This window comes from Scardinius erythrophthalmus (assembly GCF_964197995.2).
Source record: "Scardinius erythrophthalmus genome assembly, chromosome: 1".
NCBI classification, from domain to species: domain Eukaryota; kingdom Metazoa; phylum Chordata; class Actinopteri; order Cypriniformes; family Leuciscidae; genus Scardinius; species Scardinius erythrophthalmus.
In genome coordinates, this window is record NC_138221.1 from 71,436,590 (window position 1) to 71,457,934 (window position 21,345).

Sequence of the window (21,345 nt, forward strand, 5' to 3'; positions counted from 1 at the left end):
ACCTGTGCTTTAAACGGAGTTGAAAGCACTTTAGGCACATAACCATGTCTGGGTTTGAGGACGACCTTAGAGTCACCTGGGCCAAACTCCAAACATGAAGGGCTCACAGAGAGCGCCTGCAGATCCCCTACTCGCTTGATAGATGCCAGTGCCAGCAGGAGAGCAGTCTTTAGCGAGAGAGGTTTCAAATCAACCGACTGTAGCGGTTCAAATGGTGGGCCCTTTAAGGCCCCTAAGACCCTGGAGAGGTCCCATAGCGGCACAGAAGGGGGCCTGGAGGGGTTAATCCTCCTAGCACCCCTCAAAAACCGCACCACCAAATCATCCCTTCCTATCGACTGGCCAGCTATCGGGGCATGATGCGCTGCAATAGCTGCCACATACACTTTGAGCGTGGACGGGGAGCGGCCCGCATCCAACAGCTCCTGTAGGAAGGATAATATTGTATCTACCTCACATGACTCTGGGTCCAGACAGTTTTTCGAGCACCAGCTGGAAAACACTGACCATTTCGAAGCATATAGGCGTCTAGTAGACGGGGCCCTAGCTTCGGAGATAGTGTTTAGGACCTTCCTTGGAAGGTCCCCGGGTACCCGTTTAGGGGCCACACATGGAGGGCCCATAAATCGGGACGCGGATGCCATATCGTTCCTTTCGCCTGGGAGAGGAGGTCTTTCCTCGTCGGAACAGGCCAAGGGACTGTGTCTGATAACTGAATCAGCTCCGGAAACCACGGTCTGGATCTCCAGAGAGGGGCCACCAGCAGGACTGGGCACCCGCTCTCCCTGACCCTCTTTATGACTTGTGGAATCATCGAGACAGGGGGAAAAGCATATAGGGGGCGATTGGGCCAACGATGGGTCAACGCATCCCTGCTCTTCGAGATGAAAATCATGCAATGAGTGTTGGATCTCGAGGCAAAAAGGTCTATTTCGGCCTCTCCGAACACACTCCATATCAGACGAACCGTCTGAGGGTTTAGGGACCACTCGCCTGGGGGAGTGTTGCCCCGTGAGAGCATATCCGCGCCCAGATTCTGAACGCCCGGGATATGCATTGCTCTCAAAGAGCGCAGATTGCTCTGTGCCCATATAAGGAGTTCTCTCGCTAGGGCATACAGGCTGCCTGACCTGATGCCGCCCTGGCGATATATATAGGCCACCACTGACATGTTGTCCGTGCGGACCAGGACATGGTGGCCTTTTAGGTTTGTTAGTAATGCTTTCAGGGCCAAACCAACCGCTTTCATTTCCAGACAGTTGATGTGTAAGCTCTGCTCCGTGCTCGACCAGAGGCCGGAGACAGGCTTGCCCTCGTGCAGAGCACCCCAACCTAGGTTGGATGCATCTGTAAACACTACTTTCCTTCTGGAAACTACTCCCATGGTCACACCCTTGATGTACCAGTCCTGAGCTCGCCAGGGAATCAGGGCTCTTATACAACCGTGATTCACCATGATGCGCAGGCTGCCGGACTGCCATGCATAGGTTGGCACACGGCGTTTCAGCCAGTGTTGCAGCGGGCGCATGCACAGTAATCCCATACAGAGTACTGGCGATGCTGCTGCCATGAGGCCGAGAAGTTTCTGAAATTTTTTCAGGGGCGCGCGCTCTCGCGCTCTGAACGAGGCTGCTAGCGTCTGCACTGCGAGCGCGCGCTCTCGTGTGAGCCGCGCTGTCATCTCCACTGAGTCTAAAACTGTGCCCAGAAAAACTACAGTCTGGCTGGGTGTCAGTTTGCTTTTGGCAACATTGATTGTGAGACCCAGGCATTTCAAATGGCCGAGAATCAAATCTCTGTGAGCTATCAGCTCTGTTCTCGATTGTGCTAGCACCAGCCAGTCGTCGAGATAATTCAGCACGCGCACTCCCTGATGTCTCAGGGGAGAGAGCGCTGCCTCCATACACTTCTTGAATGTACGGGGTGCCAGGGACAGGCCGAAGGGCAGGACCGTGTACTGATAGGCTTGACCCTCGAAGGCGAATCTCAAAAATGGCCTGTGACGAGGGTTTATCTGAATATGAAAGTATGCGTCTTTCAGATCCATTGTTACAAACCAGTCTCCCGGGCGAATTTGCGCTAGGATGTGTTTGATAGTCAACATTTTGAACGGCCGTCTCATGAGAGCTGTTCAAATGCCTCAAATCTAGTATGGGTCTGAGACCGCCGTCTTTTTTCGGAATTAGAAAATAACGGCTGTAAAACCCTGAATATGTTTGCGCTGGAGGGATTAATTCTATCGCCCCTTTTGCTAACAAATTCTGTACTTCGGCGCGAAGCACGTGACCCACGCTGCTTCTCACTGAAGACTCGACTACCGCCTGAAATTTTGGGGGTCTGCGAGCGAATTGGAGCGAGTAACCTCGCTTTATAATGTTTATGACCCAACTCGACACACCGGGGATGGCTTGCCAGGCCTGCACCCGTGTGGCTAGGGATTGAACCACTGAATGGGATGAGTCGCCTACACTGTGGGGACTCACTACCTTTACATTGTGATTTGTGCACATATCGAGTGTTTGAGTGACTGTACCAACTTTTGCTTGTGGGGAAGTCATTCTTACAACATGGAGGGGGCCACCTAGTGTAGGGGGACCGTGAAACCATGGGTTGTGTTTGTGAAACATGCTCTTTTTGTGCTTTATTTGGGTCGCCGTGAAAACGGCGTTTGTTTGTAGAGGCGCGCTCACTGCTGCGGGCCTGTTTACAATAATAAAATCCCCAGCCGCCTGAGCTAAACAGGGAGCTGTGGGAAGTATAGCGGGTCTTTTTGAGGGTGGTCCGGCTAGTGCGAGACACGAGCCCTCTCGCTTCATCCTTGCTAGGATGACTTCGGCGGAACCGGTTCACTCACACCGCTGGGCCGCGGGCCTTGGCGCCGGGGCATCGGGTAGCGCTTTGTCGGTCTCGGCTGGCGGAAGGTATCAGCCGCAGGGCGGGGCTGAGATACCTGCTTTGCCGGTCTGACCGGGTGCGGCGAAGAGGCTGGCTTGGTCTTGGACGCCGAGCTAGAGCGTTTCGGCAGGAAGTGTCGCATTGCCTGGGACGCCTTCTGTGCCTCGGTGAATCTCTCCGAAAACCCTTTGACCGCCGGGCCGAAGAGGCCGGAGCTGGACACGGGGGCGTCGAGGAAACGTGTCTTGTCCGTCTCCCTGATCTCCGTCAGATTCAGCCAAAGGTGGCGCTCTAGCACTACCAAGCTAGCCATACTCTTACCTATGGCCTGTGCTGTAGCCTTCGTAGCACGCAAGGCTAGGTCCGTAGCGCTCCTCAGATCGCTGAAGGCTTCCGGATCCGGGCCAGTCTCGTCCATGGACTGGAGGAGCTTGGCCTGGTAAACTTGAAGCACGGCCATGGTGTGTAGAGCTGATGCAGCCTGGCCAGAGGCGGAATACGCGCGTCCGGCGAGGGCTGATGTAGCTCTACACGGCTTGTTGGGGTGGGTAGCTCTAGCTCGCCAGCTAGCCGCCGTGTTCGGGCACAAATGAGCTGCCACAGCCTCCTCGAGGGGCGGCAAAGACTCATAGCCCTTTTCCGCTGCACCGTCCACTGAAGAGAGTGTCGCGGAAACCGATGAACCCACCCGTGCTGAGTAGTAGGGTGCTCGCCATGCCTTAGTCAGCTCCTCGTGGACCTCGGGAAAAAATGGCGCTGGTTTGTGACGTGGGGCCTGTTGGCGCCCCGAGAGAAACCAGCCATCCAGTCGACTACGGGGCGGCTCCTCGGGCGAGGCCCACTCGAGGTCGAGGTCCGTGACAGCCTTTGTCAGGATCCGAAGCATTTCGGCGTCGGAGTTAGTCCTGGTCGCTGAAAAACTGCCTGATGCCTCAGAAGCTTTGGCGGGGTCGAGAGAGCCCGGCCATTCCTCCTCAGACGCAGTAATCGACAGGCTGTCGTCGTGTTCGCCCGATCCTCCGAAGGAGACAAGGCCCGCCACGTGGTGGGGGGGGCGCAGGTCTCCCTCGAAGAAAACCGGTGAGGGCGTCGTCTCTGGAGAAGGCGAGGCACGCGGGGACACGGCCGGCGTGCTTTCGCTTATCTCCATGGTCTCGGGGGGCCTTTGGCTGCGGCGCTTCTTCTTCCGCGGCTTAAGTAGTGCCGGGAAGGGAAGGGCGGGTGACGCGGCATCGCCGTCTCGTAAGAGAGTTAGCCGGGTGCGCAGCACGGAGATCGGCATGCTTTCGCAGGCCTCACATCCGCCGGCGGAGAGTGCATTTTCCGCGTGGGCAGCTCCCAGGCAGGAAATGCAGCTCGCGTGTCCATCAGCCTCGTGCAGCTTGAGTCCGCACGTGGCGCAGGATGTAACAGGCATAATTATAGAAAGGATATGATCGTCGTCGTCGCCGGATAGCCACAGGTGAGACGGCGTCAGGGGGAAAACGGCTTGAGTGCGTAGTCCGCTGAAAATGCTCGCTCAGGCTGAAGGGCTTGTTCTACGGCGAAGCTTGCAGTATCGGTCAGAGACATGCAGTTGTCGCTGAAGGAGTGAAATCAGCTATAATGGCGAATGCGGGGCTCTGATATAGACTAAGGCCACGCCCCCTTTGGGGGCTCTGACGTACAATGTTGTTCATTGGTGGCCTGTCTGAGGCGCCCGCGCCATTGGTTTAAGCAGTTGCTGCAGCACAGCCTATGAGCGAGCCGCGCTCAATGTGCTAGCTGTGCAGCTGCAAATGCGTTTTAAATAAAAGCTTCAGTAAATCGAGGAAAAGGAGTTTCCCCACTGCGTATAGCTACGCAATACGAAGTGACCGTTCGAAAGGGAACTCAGTTTAAATATGATCTTTCAAAATGAAAAGATTGTTTAAATTAAATCTTTAATGTTTTAATCAAATCATATGTTCTATTTATCTTCCGAGAAGCTATATAAAGTTTTGTTTCAATCTAACCTAGAGTGTATTGTTCCAATACTTTAGATTATTTTACATTTTAAAACAAAAAATGCTTAGTCGTCTAAGTCTATCCATTTCTACAAAGATTCAAGCAGCATAAATACCCCCATCCATGCGATGAAACAAAGTTTGTCACAATGTTTTTTTGTAAAAAGAAATCTGTGTTTTAAAAATAAACTAGTCACCTCAAACAAGGACTCAACAATGCTCTTATTTAGTTTAGATTGTATCTTTAAATAAAATCACACTGAAACCTAACTAACTGTTTTAATGTGACATGTTATATAAAGTGTTTAATAATGACTAGGTCATATTTGAAACAAGAAACCTCTCTCTGACATTATAATAATGGTTTCGGGATTATTTAAGTCAGTTTTGAACTGACTTTCATTAAGTTTTATTTATTAATTAATTATAATTTATCTAAAACTTAAAAGTTTTTTTTTAGCACATGATTTTTTTTTTTTTTGTAATCAGAAAGTTTTGTGTTGTGGCACACTTGTAATATATGTATTTTTATATGTCCTTGGAAATTAAATACTTTAAAGTATAAAACATTTTCATAATTCCAAAAATATATCACCCACCCTCATCAATAACAACATCATGGTGTGTTTTTTTTATTTTATTTTTTATTAAAATGTTTTCATTTGGAATTGCAAGGTAATGCAGTTTTTACTCCTTGTCTGGTTTAATAGGATTACATTCATATGACACTATTAATTCCATACAAATCATACAAATAATTTAACTATAATGGTCTGTTTACATTCGACCATTCAATCTCCGATGGACAAAATCAAGCCTCGCCTTACTGTACATTGTTTCTTGTTCGAGAAGCCGCTTCACTCGAGGATAAATGTCACAATAAGAAAGTAAAAAAGTATCGCAACTTCCGTTTCAAGTCACTTTAAAGAGTTCCCTAATTATGTCCTGTGACGTCACGTCCCTCAAACGCAGGTCTGAACAGGTGTGGTGCGCGAGGGTTACCGCTAATATCTGGCGTTTTAAACACGATTTTAACTCTATAGTTTTAGAAATGTTTCGATGTTTTGACTTTCCAACATCCCTGCAGGTAAGTGCATTATGGAGTTATACTTTAAGAAGAAGAAAGGCAATGCTGACTTGTAGTTGATGTAGAGTTGTCGTTGATCTCTGTAGGCTTGTCTCGCAGCGATGCAGAAGTGTGTGAAACCGAGGAGTGAAGAGAAAACATCCTTCAATCAGAGTGTGCGAACAGAGCGCGAGCTGCACGCGCACAGAGTCCTGATTCTGGGTAATAACGCAAATAATAATAATAAAAATAATGCACGCGCAATCGGGTTCATCAGAATATGCAACAACTGAATGTCAATTATATAAAAAAAAATGAATAAAAACAACATAAATCGCTTTGAAAAGCAAAAACAAAGGTATTATTACATAAACTTAATGTCACATTTTGTTTTTTACTACCAGCGAACTGCTGTTGTTCGCATCATACTGGTTCCCTTGACAAAAACCCAATAGGAGTTTTTCCATAGGCTTTTGGATTATGCATTTAAAAAAAAAGCTCTGTGGACAACAAAAGTGTATGAATCAAATTCTGATCTGGAATGCAGCATAACTCCCTATTTTAAAATATTAATTATTCTATTCATCGGGACATATAGGCTCAAAGACTATTGTATTTATGAAATAATTCACAATAATCTGTTAACCCTTCCTTGAGTCTTTAACTTAACAATTCTGATTTGTGAAATCAGAAGCTGAGATTTTATTTTATTTTTATTACTTATAAACTGATTTATCTAATGGTTTGGACTGTTATTCATTGGCACGTTATTCATATATTGCTGTGTGCTCTTTCAAACATATAGGCACTCCAGAGAGCGGCAAAAGCACATTAGTCAAGCAGATGAAGATCATCTACAGCCATGGCTTTAACAAGCAAGAGCTCCTCAGCTTCAAGGTGCAGCATTCATCTGTTTATTACCATGACAGTCGTTAGTCTTGGCATTTAGTATTTGGCGGGGTATAATGCCAAAACATGCATTCTTATGTTCACTGGTTTCTGTCAGGTTCTTGTGGTAATGGTTATCTGTTCTTTGTCTGATTGTTTTGCGTAAGACTTCGGGCTGATCGATCATAATCTTTGGTCAATATTGAAATCACTATTATTATTGCTGGGCGATATTTCTTATTTCACAATACGAGTAATGTTAAATATCAGTGAAATTTCACAATTATCGCTGCTTCAGCAAAAACTAATACTAGGTTAACTAAAGTAAGAAAGAACTCAATAAGTTTACCTTTGCACTATTAAAACAGCGACAGCTGACCAATGTGCTTTACAACATCATAAAAGAAGAGGCAAAGGAAGTAGAAAGATAAATTCACAAGTGAAATCAAACACAAATGAGTGTATTTATGGAGGCCCATTAAAAAAAGTCTTGCTGATGCATTTTAGACCAATGAAGTGGCGTTTATATACAGTGAATTGCGGAAGTCCAAGCATGATGATCTAAAAACATGAATTATTACATAAGACAAGTAAACAGTCAGCAATACAGTAAGAACAAAGAAACTATAATTTATTGTCATTTACATTTATTGTCTTAAAGCAAATAACAGCCTTTAACCTGCAATCTGTTTAAACATCAAATTAGAGCATTGAACATGAATTTATATGGACACAACATGCCACAGTTCATAACTCGCATATTACATCTATCAAAAATGTTAAAGAACATACAAGTTAGAAAGTAGGGCTGTGTTTTGAGCCCAATATTGATTTCATATCTTGAATCAGTTGTTAAATGAATAACAAACACCGCAACTTGATAAGAAACATTTGATGATAAACATAACTTTAGCGTTTGTGCTGTCTTTAGCAATGTTTGATATTAAACATAATAATAGCATGTTCAATTAAACTTTTCAGATTGAGGATAATGGCCATGTTCTGTGCTTTACATGTGTCACACTTGTATAATAATATGATCCATAAACCGTACTCGACTCTGCTGTAACTACAGGATTAGACCTTTACTTGCATAGCTATGTTGTATTCTCCAAAAGCTTCGTTTGATATTAAAGTTGATTCTTTTGTCTAATTGTACAGGCTGCTGTGTTGGATAACCTGCTGACATCCCTGAAGTTTGTGCTTCATGGCATGGGAATGCTGCGTATTAATCTGTCTAACAAGAAAAACAAGGTCAGGCACACAGACTAGTTTTTCATAACTGGTCATTATGATCATAGCAGCTCTATTAGACCCCAATACTGTTCTGGCTTATTAATATCATATCTTGCCACTATATGTTTCTAACCTCTCCAAACCAAAGTATTGTAGGAGAATATTGCAAGAATATATGTATGAAATATTATACAAGCAACAATATCCTTGCCAAGGGAATGTAGGTACGGATGTACCATGACCTTTGACACTGGGTGACCATTTGTAATTCACATTATTAAACAATGTACCCAAAACTAATGATATGCGTGAGTTGAATGCTGCAAAAATGTTATTGACGTAATATGATCCATTTTCCAATTTAACCTTCATGCTTCCCTCTGGCTTTTTTTTTTTTAATTAAAAAAAAAATGTTCATCATGACTTTTGGTAGCCTGGCAAGCCAGACCTACATCAAGATGTTAGGTCTGGCAACTCACCATAGACGCGGTTTAATCCGAAGGGCGGGATAAACGGCTGTCTTTCAAATTCCCTCTGCAAGCAATAGGACAGCGCTTCAACCAACCAGAGCGTTTTCCCAACAGCGGAGCTTAGTTGATAGATTCAACTTTTGCCATATCTAGCCGGCAAAACGACGAACACATCTTCCTTTTTTAAAGAATGACTTAAGTGCCGTTCTTTGCTCTTTTCTCAAAGAAAAACTTAACTCCAAGTCCTCGCGGCCAAAGCTGATTCGAAAGACCGTTGTTCTCCATCAGCAGCCGCCATTCTTTGTTTTCAAGTGGCAGCCGTCGCAACTCTGTCGTCATATGTTAAGCCCGCCCCCGCCTACTCTATACACGATGTGATTGGCCTGACCCAATTTAGGTTTTTGCAGCTAGAAGGTCTATTGAGAGTTGCTAGACCTCCTGGCTGCGAAATACATTTTGCTGCCGCTAGGGTGCGTCTAGATTTCTAGGCTAGACATTTGGCGCACTTGAACAACGAATAAACAAAATAAAATTGAATATATTTTTGGGGTTTTGTATTGGGTTTTGTGACTGAATTAAAAAAAAGTAACAAATCCTTCGCTCGTGGGTCAATAATTTTAGGGCTTCGGGTCATTTTGACCCGCGAGGGAAGGATTTGTTACAGAACGTGAGGGAAGAATGAGGGTTAAAGGGCTAGCTCACCCAAAAATTAAAGTTTTGTCAGTAAATACTTGCCCTCATTTCGTTCCAACCCCGTAAGACTTTCGTTCATCTTCAGAACACAAATTTAGATGTTTTTGATAAAATTCTGAGATAGCGTATAGTTATAGTGAGCCTACGTTTTGACGTTCAACCCAGAAGCTGTTACACTACGTGAACTCACTCAGAGACACACACAGAAGAACATGAAGAGTTGAATAAAGTCGTTATTTTTGTTTGTTTTGCGCACAAAAAGTATTCTCGCTGCTTGATAAACTTAAGGTTGAGCTTGGACTATTTTAAACATTGTCTTTACTAACTTTCTGGGCTGGCAAGTTTCAATTAGCCTATGGAGGAGTGAGACAGCTCTCAGATTTAATCAAAAATACCTTCATTTGTGTTCTGAAGATGAACGAAAGTCTTACGGGGTTGGAACAACATGAGGGAGAGTAATTACTGACAGAATTTTTGGGTGAACTAACCCTTTAAGTAACATTATTTGCTTCAGGGTCATGCGCGTGCAGTTCTGTCGTGCGAGTGATGATGATCTTGTGTCCTGTGTGCTTCAGGGTCATGCACGTGCGGTTCTGTCGTGCGAGTGCTGTGTGGGAGCAGATCTGGAGCTGCTGCCGTTCGTGGCTCATGCGTTCTGCAGTCTCTGGGGGGATCTGGGCTTCAGGACCGCAGTGTCCCGAGGACACGAGTTCCAGCTCAATGATTCCGCTCGCTAGTGAGTACTGGTGGTGTACAGTCTCTGAATTACACAAAAGTACAGTAAGGTTCTTAAAGTGTAACTCCTCCCACTGGTCAGAGCCTGACTCCACCCACTGGCAATATTTGAAAAATGCTGTAAAAGTGGGCAGGGCTGAGCGGAGACAGAGGGCGGGGCTGAGCGGGGGGCGTGCACCTGAGACCCGCAGTGACGGAGTGATTGACAGCTGTCAGACTCGAAGATGGAGAGTGACGCCAGTAGCTTTGCAACAGAGCGGTCATTTGAAGTCGAGGACTTTTCTCCCGCACCTTCACCTGAGGTGGAGGAGGGTGAATTAGCTGTGGACACAGGGCCAGACCCTTATCAATTCGAGCCGCTGGCTTAACTCTTAACTCCCGATGTTGGCGAAGGGCGTGGTGAGCTCGTGCCAGGGGCGTGGGTAGTGAGCCGTTGCAGAGACGGCATACGTGTTATATTATAATGCCTTCATATTCTGTAGCTTACTTCGCTGTAAATAGCAAAGCCTGACAATATCACTGCTAAATACCTTAAGTAGTGTGTTATTCCGCCATGTTTCTCACTGATACGACCACAACTCGTAAAGATCGGGGCTTAAAGAAAATCCTGAGCTTCCCACTCATATTTACAACATTGAGGTGGCGTTCAACTCATAAATACGATCTTTACGAGATGACTTGAACGCACCATATTACCACCTCTCTGTCTTTGAATCAATACACAGCGAGGCTGTAGAATGTAGAATGTTAAACTGTTTCCAGTAATTTACTTCCCTGACATTTACTGAATGAAATCTTCGTTTAACCAACTAATTTTCCAATTTTAACTTTAGATTTTAAGTCTTTTAGAATCCATATTGTCTTACATTTACATTTATTCATTTAGTAGACAGTTTTATCCAAAGAGACTATAAATGAAGATCATCGCAAGTGACTTGTCATACTTGGCATTGTGCACTACAAACAATTTTTACAGTATAAACTGGAGTTGAAGCAAAGGTAAAATAAAAAAAGAGAACATTTCTACTAATTCTACTGCCTTTCTGTTTATGGGTGTGGATTAGTTGCGTTCTTGTTGAAGAGTTGTCAAAATGTGTGTGAAATTGAACTAAGCGTGTTGTCTGGTTTTGTGCTTTTGTTTTTCCCTCTCTGTTGCATGTGCCACATCTCTAGTTTCTTTGAGAACATTAGTCGTATCATCGCACCAAACTACATCCCCACTGAAACAGATGTTCTCAGAGTTCGAGTGCGGACCCGTGGTGTCGTTGAAACCCAGATCAGAGTCAACAACTCACTCTACAGGTAAACATTTCTACAATATTATCATAGCTGTCATGCTTCATGTTTAAAATGGCCCGTCCAATGTTAAAACCAAACCTTAGTGGTTCGCTTGCAAAGACCAAGATGAGAAACAAAGACCTTTTTCCATTTTTCCTCAGTGGTTCAGATCACCACCAGGGCCCGTATTCATAAAGAATCTTAATGCAAAGAGTAGCTCCTAGTGACAAAATTCTAAGAAAATTCTTAGAAATGTGGGCGTTTACTCTTAAAATTAAAGAAAAAATCCTAGTAAAGAAAAAAGTAATTCAGAAAGCATCTTAACCCTTAAAAGAGGTCTTAAGGTCAAAATTGTTAGGAGCACGGACAAGGACTTTTAGGAGGCTTAAGAGTTTCTTTAGCAGCGGAGACAATGGATAACAGTGAGTTAATAAGACGCTATAGATTTAACAGTGAGTTAATAAGACGCTATAGATTAGATCGTGCAGGGATCATGTTTGTGACTGATCTTATTAGAGACGCGCTAACATCTCCGACACAGCGCAGAAATGCCATAGCGCCTGAAATGAAAGTAATCACTACATTACGATATTTGGCAACTGGGAAAATTCCATGTTTGATACATTAAAACCAACATTCAAACCACCACTTAAATAGACATGCCAACAATCAGTGTAATTGGAAAGAGTGGAACATTTTTTTATCATTCTAAGCCAATCAAATACCTTATAGGAAATTAACAGCATGGTAAAAAAAAAAAAAAAAAAGGATTTATATACACATATATAGTGTGTGTAAGAGAATGATCAAATAGGAAAAATTGGAAAGGCTTAGAATAGACCCTATACTTAAAATCACTTTTTTTTTCCTTCTTGGACAACCAACCAATCACAGTCTTCAAAAGATTGTCATACATAGCAACGGGGTCAACCCCGCCTCCTTAATAAGATGAAAGTTTTTGTCTTTTCCTTACTCAGAGTTGCTCTCAGATCGGTCCCGAATCGCTTTTAAGCTAAGACTCCTACGTAAAAGTTTTTAAGCTAAATTAAGAGTTTTCTTAGAGGATTCTTAGAATCTTTATGAATACGGGCCCAGCTCTTTACAGTGATGCACTGCCATGCATATGAACTAAAACTGCTTGGGAAATATTTAATCTATCGATCTTCTGAGGAGCTTTTGAAACCTCATCCCACTCATCAATTCTCAATTGGTGCTCTTTTAGTAGGATCTTGAGCCCCAATTTGAATTGAGAGTGATTCATTGTAGATTCGTTCCTATAGATCTGGTCAAATTGAATATAGGTTGTAGGATGACTTTGAACATTGTTAATCCCAAATTTCTCTTTATTTCCTATTATTCACTTTAATTTTCATAACAGATGGTGTTAATCAGAATGTTTGTTGCTTATTTCTATACAAAGAAAGCATGCAGTGACCAGGGTCTGTTAGCGCCAAAGAGGATATAACACAAAATAATCTACAGCAAAATAACTGCCCTTAAGACACATGCACTCAATCCCAAGTCTTCTGTGCTAGTCACATGATCACTCTTTGTGAGGAACAGGCTGTTGTATTGTATAAAAAGCAGTAGGCGAGTGAAAGGCAGCTCATTGTATATGTTGGAGGATCTTACTGTGAGGTTTTCTCAAAGGGATTTATTGTTCATGCAGACAAATACAGTCCTATTCTTTTAAGTTATTTTACCATCTCTACTTCTCTTGGGGTGAAGTAGACCATTTGACTAATTTCTGTGTAAATAATCTTTTGTTTATAGGCTGATCGATGTTGGTGGCCAGCGTTCAGAAAGAAAGAAGTGGTACAGTTATTTTGACAATGTCCAGGCCGTGCTGTTCATGGTGGCTCTCAGTGGATACGATCAAAACCTCGATGAACATCATTCCACAGTGAGAAACAGGCCGGATCTTCAGAGGACAGGAGCGTTGAACTCTACTCTGTAACTCTCACTTTTTTTTTTCAACAGAACCGTCTCCATGAAAGTCTGGAGTGCTTCAGCTCCACATGTAACAGTGCTTTCTTCAAAGGAGCTTCACTGGTGAGCTGCACTTCAGGCCCTACACCATGAAACCTGTGTGCATCTGACATCTCTATACTTAATCCTGTTAAAGTTCACCTAAAAATGAAAATCCTGTCATTTACTCGCCCTCAAGTTGTTCCAAAGCTGTATGAATTTTTCTTCTGCTGAACACAAAAGTAGATATTTTAAAGAATCTTGGTGACCAAACCGTTTCTGGACCCCATTGACTTCCATTGTATTTAATTATTTATTTTTCATACTATGGAACTCAATATGGGCCCATCACTTGTTTGGTTTCAAATATTCTTGAAAATATCATCTTTTGAAAAGAAATTCACACAGGTTTGGAACAACATGAGGATTTGCATCCAAGAATTAGGATCCTGTCGCTCTTCTCACGAACACGCCAGTTTAGTCTCAAAATGATTAATAAATTCACGCACAATTATCCATGAACTTAATAAATGTTGCAGGTGTGTTTTACTATCCACAACCAAATGCCTTTCAACTTGCGTATTGTGCAGCAATTTGTACAAACAGAGACATTTTTGTGAATACAAATGTATTAGTGTATCATAATTTGTGCAGGCAACAAAGATGATGTGCATGTTTGGATCAGGTGACACACGTTCATTCATTGACATCTTTTCTGAGTCGATCTCATTTGATTAATTTGGATTTTGAGACTTTATTTTCAAGCATTTCACAACCCACACACAACTATAAATGAATAGGCCTTGCACAACTACCCATCTATTTGACAAATGAGTGTTTCTACATTTAAACTGATACTTTACAACTTGTGTGTGCAAAATTCAGAATTACATTACATATACAAATAAAGACATGGTTGTAAATACAAAACCTTGATTTTATATTAATGTAGGTCAGAATTTGGTTAATGAGCATTTTTTAACTCCTTTTTCAGGTTTTATTTATGAACAAAATTGATCTGTTTGGTGAGAAAATACTGTATTCTGGGAGACATCTGCGACTTTATCAGCCAGACTACAAAGGTAAACTTTCTTTTACACAATCTGGTTTCTGTATGATTATTTAAATCGTGAAATTGTCCTTCAATAATTACTAAAATAAACTGCTAAATGTTAAATTTTCTAATACCTTTATTTCATGCACAGATTAGCATGTTAGCCAGGGTTCAAAGAGCCAAAAGTTAGTGAAAATCGGCATTAAAACTGTTACTCACTTGTTGCCTGGTAACTTTTTATGAATTTTGACAATACATGGATGTGAGAGTGTGAACCGCGGCGCTTGTGATGTAATTATATAAATATATAGTCTGACTCGCTGCATGTTTCAGAGTTTCGATTCACAGTAAATGCTACTCTGCAAGCACTGCGTGTTTGAGTCACTTACAATTAGTATTTGTTAACGCATCATGCGCCAATCATCTTCCCAAATTTGTAATGAGAATCTTTTTAAATCTGTTGAAGAAGCTTTAAGGTCTTTCTACTGTTTTCCCGCTAAAATAAAAGTGGTTTAATGTTTGAAAGCAAAGAAATTAAGACAACCATAAATGCTAGTATTGTAATACTGCTGCAGTATTGCTAGTATTAGCAGACCGCTGCTAAGTTATAACACACTGTTGCCATGAAAAACAGAGCGTTGCGATTCTAACCGTAGAGACGGAATGGATTATTTTCTTTAGCGGAAGCAATACAATCGTTTTTAAATCAGTAAACTCCTTTTGAAATCAATATTTTGTGTCAAATTATTGATTTATTTGGTAGGTAGCCATGTAATAAACGGGATAATGTAGAGTGAGGCGGTTGTTACATTATCTACATTATCCCATAGATAGATGGATAGATAGATAGATAGATAGAATCAATTTTAGCATCAATAGTCACGCATTAGAATGCAGTAATTCGTGGATTAATTGCTAAGCTTAACCATTATAGAGTGAAAGTTTATCATTTGCATGTGTTTTTAAGTCCTGTCAGTTTAAGCATATAATATATCATATGAACGGATACGTGCGCGCAAAATTAAGTCAAAATGCCCGTCTCGGGGAGTCAGTAAACACAGTCAGTTATTTGTTGTAAACAACCTAGAAGGAAAACCGGGTGTGTATCAGTATATTGGATCTGTGCATTCGTCTTAAAGTGACAGCAGCCTAATAAACCCGCGGCTGTTTGTCACCACCAATGCTAATCAAACAACAAAACAGAAATGAGAAAATCACTTGTTGTACTAACTAAGATAAATTGAATTAATTAGATTTAATTTGAATACTTTGATTATTCAGTGTCTGTACTGTACAGTTAGATTTACTGTGTGTGTGTGTGTGTGTGTGTGTGTGTGTGTGTGTGTGTGTGTGTGTGTGTGTGTGTGTGTGTGTGTGTGTGTGTGTGTGTGTGTGTGTGTGTGTGTGTGTGTGTGTGTGTGTGTGTGTGTGTGTGTGTGTGTGTGTGTGTGTGTGTGTGTGTGTGTGTGTGTGTGTGTGTGTGTGTGTGTGTGTGTGTGTGTGTGTGTGTGTGTGTGTGTGTGTGTGTGTGTGTGTGTGTGTGTGTGTGTGTGTGTGTGTGTGTGTGTGTGTGTGTGTGTGTGTGTGTGTGTGTTGCAGGCCCTGAGCATGATGTGAGTTGCGCTGCTCAGTACGTGACGGATCAGTTTGTGTCGTGTGCCTCCGCCTCAGGAAAGCTGGTGTTCCCTCACTTCACCAACGCCACGGACCGCTCCAGCGTACAGGACGCCTTTCAGTTCACCGTCAGCACCGTCCTCAAACACAACCTGCACACCGGCTCGCTTCTCTGACCTTTTTATTTGTCTTTTACTGTGTCCGTTGTAAAATTGCTTCGTTTTAATTGATCATGAAATGCATATTTTAAAGCAATAAATATATTTTAAGATTTTAATTATGGGCATATTTGATTTGTGTAAAGTATTGCCACTGTTTAATGGAACATGTTCATAAAATGAGAAGGTGAATGTGAAGGATATGTATGGTAACTCTGCATTTAACCCATCCAAGTTAGTGCACTCACATTAGGAGCCATTTTTGCCTTGTGAAATAAACAAGTGGCTGCTGAATAAACAAAAAAAACACCAGCATAAGTGTCCCAGGCCTGGTCCTCTCTCTCATTACTCCTCTGATCCTTCAGGAGTTCCTCCGTGGGACTCGAGACTGGTGATGAAACTGCACGTCTGTGGTTATTCCAGGACTCCTGTATGAGCTGGACATGATCCACTCCTACAGGCCGGAGTCTCGAGTCCAGACTGAGGAAAGCTGCGATCCTGGATAAACTCTGCAGTTTCGTGAAGACCGCCTTCACACTCATTTTCTCACAGAGAGAAAAACACTCATAGGACATGATGATAATGCAGATTATAAAATATTGCTTGATATTGTAACAAGCTGTGATAGGATGAGGATGCCTCGTGGTTCACTTATTTTTAATTGCACCTTTTGTGCGCTTAATTACACACTTATTATGAAATTACGCATACACCATTTACTTTGTTTAACATCTTCACTTTGTCATCATTTGCTATATCCAGCAAAGTAAACATCAGATTGAAGGGTGATTCCCACAAAACTGTGTTTTATGCCAGCTTTTTTGGTTACGCTTTATTTTAAGGTGTCATTGTTACAGTGTTATTATATATTTAAGTACTGAGTAATATTAATTAACTACATGTACTTACTATAGGGTTAGAGTAGGATTAGGGTTTGGTTGAGGGTTAGTTGCATGTAATTATTCATAATTAACTGTTATTAATATGTTAAGTTAAATTTAGGTGTCTTTCCAAAAAAAAGACACTTTGGATACTCCAAAAGGACACCAAATTACAAGGAGTCCATATAATTCTTAAATTTATGCACACATGAAAACAAATACAGAAATACATTATTTTCAGAATTCACAGTGTATTGTATATGTACAGTACAACAGCAAAGAGCTTGTTTACATTTTAGCCAAACAAAAACAAAAATGAATGAATGACACACATACACTAACACATTTAACACACATATAACACCATGTTTAGGTGTGACTAATATTGTGAAATAATTGCAAAACAATGATAACTTCAGTTAAAAATAAAATTCTAAACAAAGTCGTTTTTTTATTGTTGTAGGCCTAATGGTTTTATAATGTCTAAAAAGAAATCTCAATTTAAAAAAACTTGAAATGGCGAATGAGCCAATGAGTGATGCTCTGTAGACATCTAGTGGCGGTTTACATTAGTACAATTTGAGGCAAATGCATTAAAAAACGCCAGAAATTCCCATAAAACTGCAAAACATTAATAGAGTGACATTACATTTGTTTAAAAAAAAAATACCCTTGTTTTGATAGAAAAACGCATTTTACTGTGTGTGATCTGGGGAGACCCCAGACATGTTGAGTGTACAGTACACCATAAATGCACATCACACAAGGGTTAAAAAGCCCCTAGTACATGACAGATATCAATGAAACAGGTGTCCAGAGTTTCTACATATTTCATATGCACACACTGGTGGCTAAATTTAACAGTCTAACATTTTAACTGTAAAGGTACGTTTTTGTCCATTGGATGGATGGATTGGATGTTTGGAAGGTCGTGGTTTGCTATTGCTGTCATGTGAGTGACAGGTTGCCCCGCCCTCATGCCAGTATTTTTATAAAGATTACTATGAATACAATTTTACACATGAATTAAAATAAATAAATAATGATGAGCACAGATAAACCATTTATAACAATGCAATATTCCATATATTCCATATATATATAAAGAAATGTCCATTTTATTTCATGGTGACTTTAAGTGCCTAAGTAATTCTACTAATCACGTTTATTCTGTTGTTTTTTTTTTTTGTTTTTTTTTTTTTTTACGTTGCATTATGTTTTAGTTTATGTTTAGTTCAGAAGCTGAGGGCCTCCAACCACAGTAAGCGGATGTTTAGTATAAATAAGTGTCTTTAAATAAGGGCAAAAAAAGAAAGAAATATAGTTTATTTTCAGTCAGTTTTACTTTCACCTGCTTGGAAGTTGTTGTTTTTTGCCAGTTTTATAATTGGGGGGAAATAATACATTAAATATACTTTGACCTGAATGAAAAATAACTGAGGGGAGTGTGGGGGTATTTTCTAAAGGAACTGTACAGTTTGATAAGCATAAGCAATTATAAAATATTGTAATATAATATAATTATGAGCAAGAATTTGACCGTTTTATTTGACAGTTTATTAAAATATCAGTTTCATCTCATGATTTCTGAAGAAGCCATGGGTGTTACTGGCTTGTAGTTTTGGATGAACGTGAAACTCACGCCCATTTTTCACGAAACGAAAGTTCAGAGATGTTGAACTTCCTCAGTGTCTTCACTGCGAGCCAGTGGAGTGTGTGTGGACGTGATCAGATCTGTGTGTGTTGTGAGTGTCAAATACACGATGACATGTGTGTTGACCTGTGACAACTGAGCACACCTGCACTACAGGTAAGACGCAAACATCAGGGTCCACTTGCCTCCTTTATAATAATAATAATCTGTGTGTGTGTTTAGCTTTAGCATGTCACACACACAAGGAAGAGCTCAGACTGCGAGATCGTCTGGATCGGCCATTAATAATAAATAATACATCATATCGTCTCTTCAGCTAAAATAACTCTCGCACTGGCTCTTTATTATTGTAAGTAAGTAAACTTGTCTGAGCTGATTTCTGTTTAGCTTGCCTGTGAACTAGCGGTGTCGTGTTCGTTAATTTCGGGCTGTGTGTTGTGCAGTTTTACTGATTTAATACTAGCTTATTATGCACAGACCGCGATGTTAATCTCTCAATAGATGTGAGGCGTGTAAGTTTTGTGTTGTTTAATAGGTTAGATTAGAAGATGGTGAAAGATGTGAAATACAGCTTCACCATTCAGACACGTCATGTCTGACGTCAAATAATATAACAATTGTATGTGTAAATATTATATATCCATCTATGCTTGATGATTAAACTTGTAATGTCTGTAAATTATTATAGTTTCATTTTATGGTCGTTTTGTTCTTGCTCGCAATACTTTTAATTCACAGTGAGTTGAACGACAGCGGCCTCTATTGGGGACTTGGCGACAAAGTCAACAAGTTTTTTATTTATATTTACTCATTTCTATATTAATTTTCGTTCAATTTATGTGTTATCCGTTTTAATTTATTTGTTTTAATCGGTTCTTTCGATAATGTTTCTGTTGTGAAAATTTCCAAGGAAGTCGGACAAAAGGCGGGCTTTTCCCACAATTCCCAAAGAGGGTTGAGCAAAACTAGATGAAGCAACATATGCGGCTTGGTACTTTTATAAAATCACTTAGCTGTTAATGTTTGCTAAGATACATAATAAAAAAATCACAATTCGAATGATTGACGCTTTGATGTTCAGGTGTGTGTGTGTGTGTGTGTGTGTGTGTGTGTGTGTGTGTGTGTGTGTGCCCTTGTTTATATTACATTGTGGGGACCAAATGTCCCCATAAGAATAGTAAAACCTGAGATCACCTACATTGTGGGGACCAGCCAGCGGTCCCCACTTTTCAAAAGGCTTATAAATCACACAGGATGAGTTGTTTTGAGAAAGTAAAAATGCAGAATGTCTCCTGTGATGGGTAGGTTTAGGGACAGGGGCAGTGTAAGGGGATAGAATGTACAGTTTGTACGGTATAAAAACCATTACGTCTATGGAGAGTCCCCACAAAGATAGTGAACCAGACATGTGTGTGTGTGTGTGTGTGTGTGTGTGTGTGTGTGTGTGTGTGTGTCACGACTCATCCAAACAGAACATAGAGACGGAAATATGTGTTTACAAAATGCTTTCCAGTTAACAATAGCAGTGCAAAATATATTGAATGATGATGATGTAATGTAGAAAAATCTCTCTCTCTCTCCCTCTCTCTCTCTCTCTCTATATATATATATATAGGGTCAAATCAAAAGTAGCAGTCTGTATATGGCAAGCCGTTTTGACTTTTATTCATTCCCAAGATATGAATTCTTGATATCAACAATGACATTTTATATTCTATAAATATATATTTACTTTTACATTTATTTATTTCTGATATGTGAAATTGGAGTAGGAAGAAATCAGTTCCTGATAATCAACAACTGAATTTGAATGGCAGCTCAGGGTGACATTTAACTAGTGAACATACAATTACAGATATCAAGTATGAAAGTTTTTACTAGTTGAACTGCAACTTTTGATATCAAGAATTTGTATTTTTGCGAGTGATGACGTCATGACCGAATGAATAAAGGTCAAACGGTCTTGCCACAGTGAGCGTCTGGTGTGTGTGGCCTTGTGTGTTTCCCACTTTTCCTCCGAGTTTCCGAACACTGGCGGGAGTGGGACATGTGCTTACTGAGTTTCTAGATGATGAACTTTGATTTATAAGCAAAAGGAAATTGAAAGCAATACGAGTTCTTAGAAATCATGTGACCTCGTGTGTGTGTGTGATTCTGTTATTTAAAAGTGGGCACATCCCCTTAAACCTCATGCTTTTGATCCTGCAGACTTCTCCTCAGCATGAAGTGTCCTAAATGCAGTCATGAGTCGAGGGACGAGACGCCCAAATTCTGCAGTGAGTGTGGCTGTAAGCTGATGATGTCAGAGTCATGTGACACAGCACCGGGTGAGTCATACGTCACATCTCTCTCGCTACGATTGTACCTTCTGTTGCACTTTACAATAAGGTTCATTAGTTAACATGAACTAAAAATGAACAATACTTCTACAGCATTTATTAATCTCAGTTAATATTAATTTCAACATTTACTAATACGTTATTAAAATCAAATAGGGAACGAACAAGCAGTTTCGGACACAGCCTCAGATGTGTGAAGGTGCACATGCTTGTCCATCATGATAAGCGTTTCACATCTTCTCTTTCCACACAGCTGTTATCATCAGTTGTTGTTGAGGAAAGTCTCTAGTCATTGTGCTGATGCTTAAAGTCAACATGAAATCAATGCACATGTTTCTGCTCTTCTTGTGCATGATTCACTCACACAGGTTATTCCCAAGGGGGGATGTTTTTTCTTTGTAATCTCCCATCAAAATATAGATTTTTCCCAC

The 21,345-nt window shown here is 41.2% G+C and overlaps 2 protein-coding genes across 4 annotated transcripts in view; both read left to right on the forward strand.

Annotated features, from left to right (window-relative positions):
- The first annotated feature begins 5,804 nt into the window (after positions 1–5,804).
- LOC308694641 (guanine nucleotide-binding protein G(o) subunit alpha-like) lies at positions 5,805–16,437 on the forward strand. The gene is made up of 10 exons (XM_081372282.1): positions 5,805–5,967; positions 6,054–6,168; positions 6,752–6,843; positions 7,996–8,088; positions 9,809–9,969; positions 11,142–11,270; positions 13,020–13,149; positions 13,227–13,298; positions 14,209–14,296; positions 15,868–16,437. The coding sequence occupies exons 1-10, from the start codon at positions 5,821–5,823 to the stop codon at positions 16,056–16,058; spliced, it is 1,218 nt and encodes a 405-aa protein (XP_081228408.1). The 5' UTR covers positions 5,805–5,820; the 3' UTR covers positions 16,059–16,437.
- A 1,503-nt stretch (positions 16,438–17,940) lies between these two features.
- LOC308690929 (E3 ubiquitin-protein ligase rnf213-alpha) overlaps positions 17,941–21,345 on the forward strand; it is an 88,060-nt gene continuing 84,655 nt past the window's right edge. For all 3 annotated transcript variants that reach the window (XR_014030214.1, XM_081365718.1, XM_081365719.1), the window contains exons 1-2: positions 17,941–18,731; positions 20,784–20,902. Coding sequence is in view for 2 of the 3 variants with exons in the window: in XM_081365718.1 (XP_081221844.1) it covers positions 20,797–20,902 (106 nt within the window). In the remaining variant the exon portion in view is untranslated. The remainder of the gene's footprint in view (positions 18,732–20,783; positions 20,903–21,345) is intronic.

Bases quoted from the DNA above. Each gene is read 5' to 3' on its own strand.
- LOC308694641 (XM_081372282.1), top strand. From the start codon at position 5,821: ATGTCCTGTGACGTCACGTCCCTCAAACGCAGGTCTGAACAGGTGTGG. The intron at 9,970-11,141 runs GTGAGTACTGGT...CCACATCTCTAG, and splicing joins CTCAATGATTCCGCTCGCTA to TTTCTTTGAGAACATTAGTC. The intron at 11,271-13,019 runs GTAAACATTTCT...TTTTGTTTATAG, and splicing joins GTCAACAACTCACTCTACAG to GCTGATCGATGTTGGTGGCC.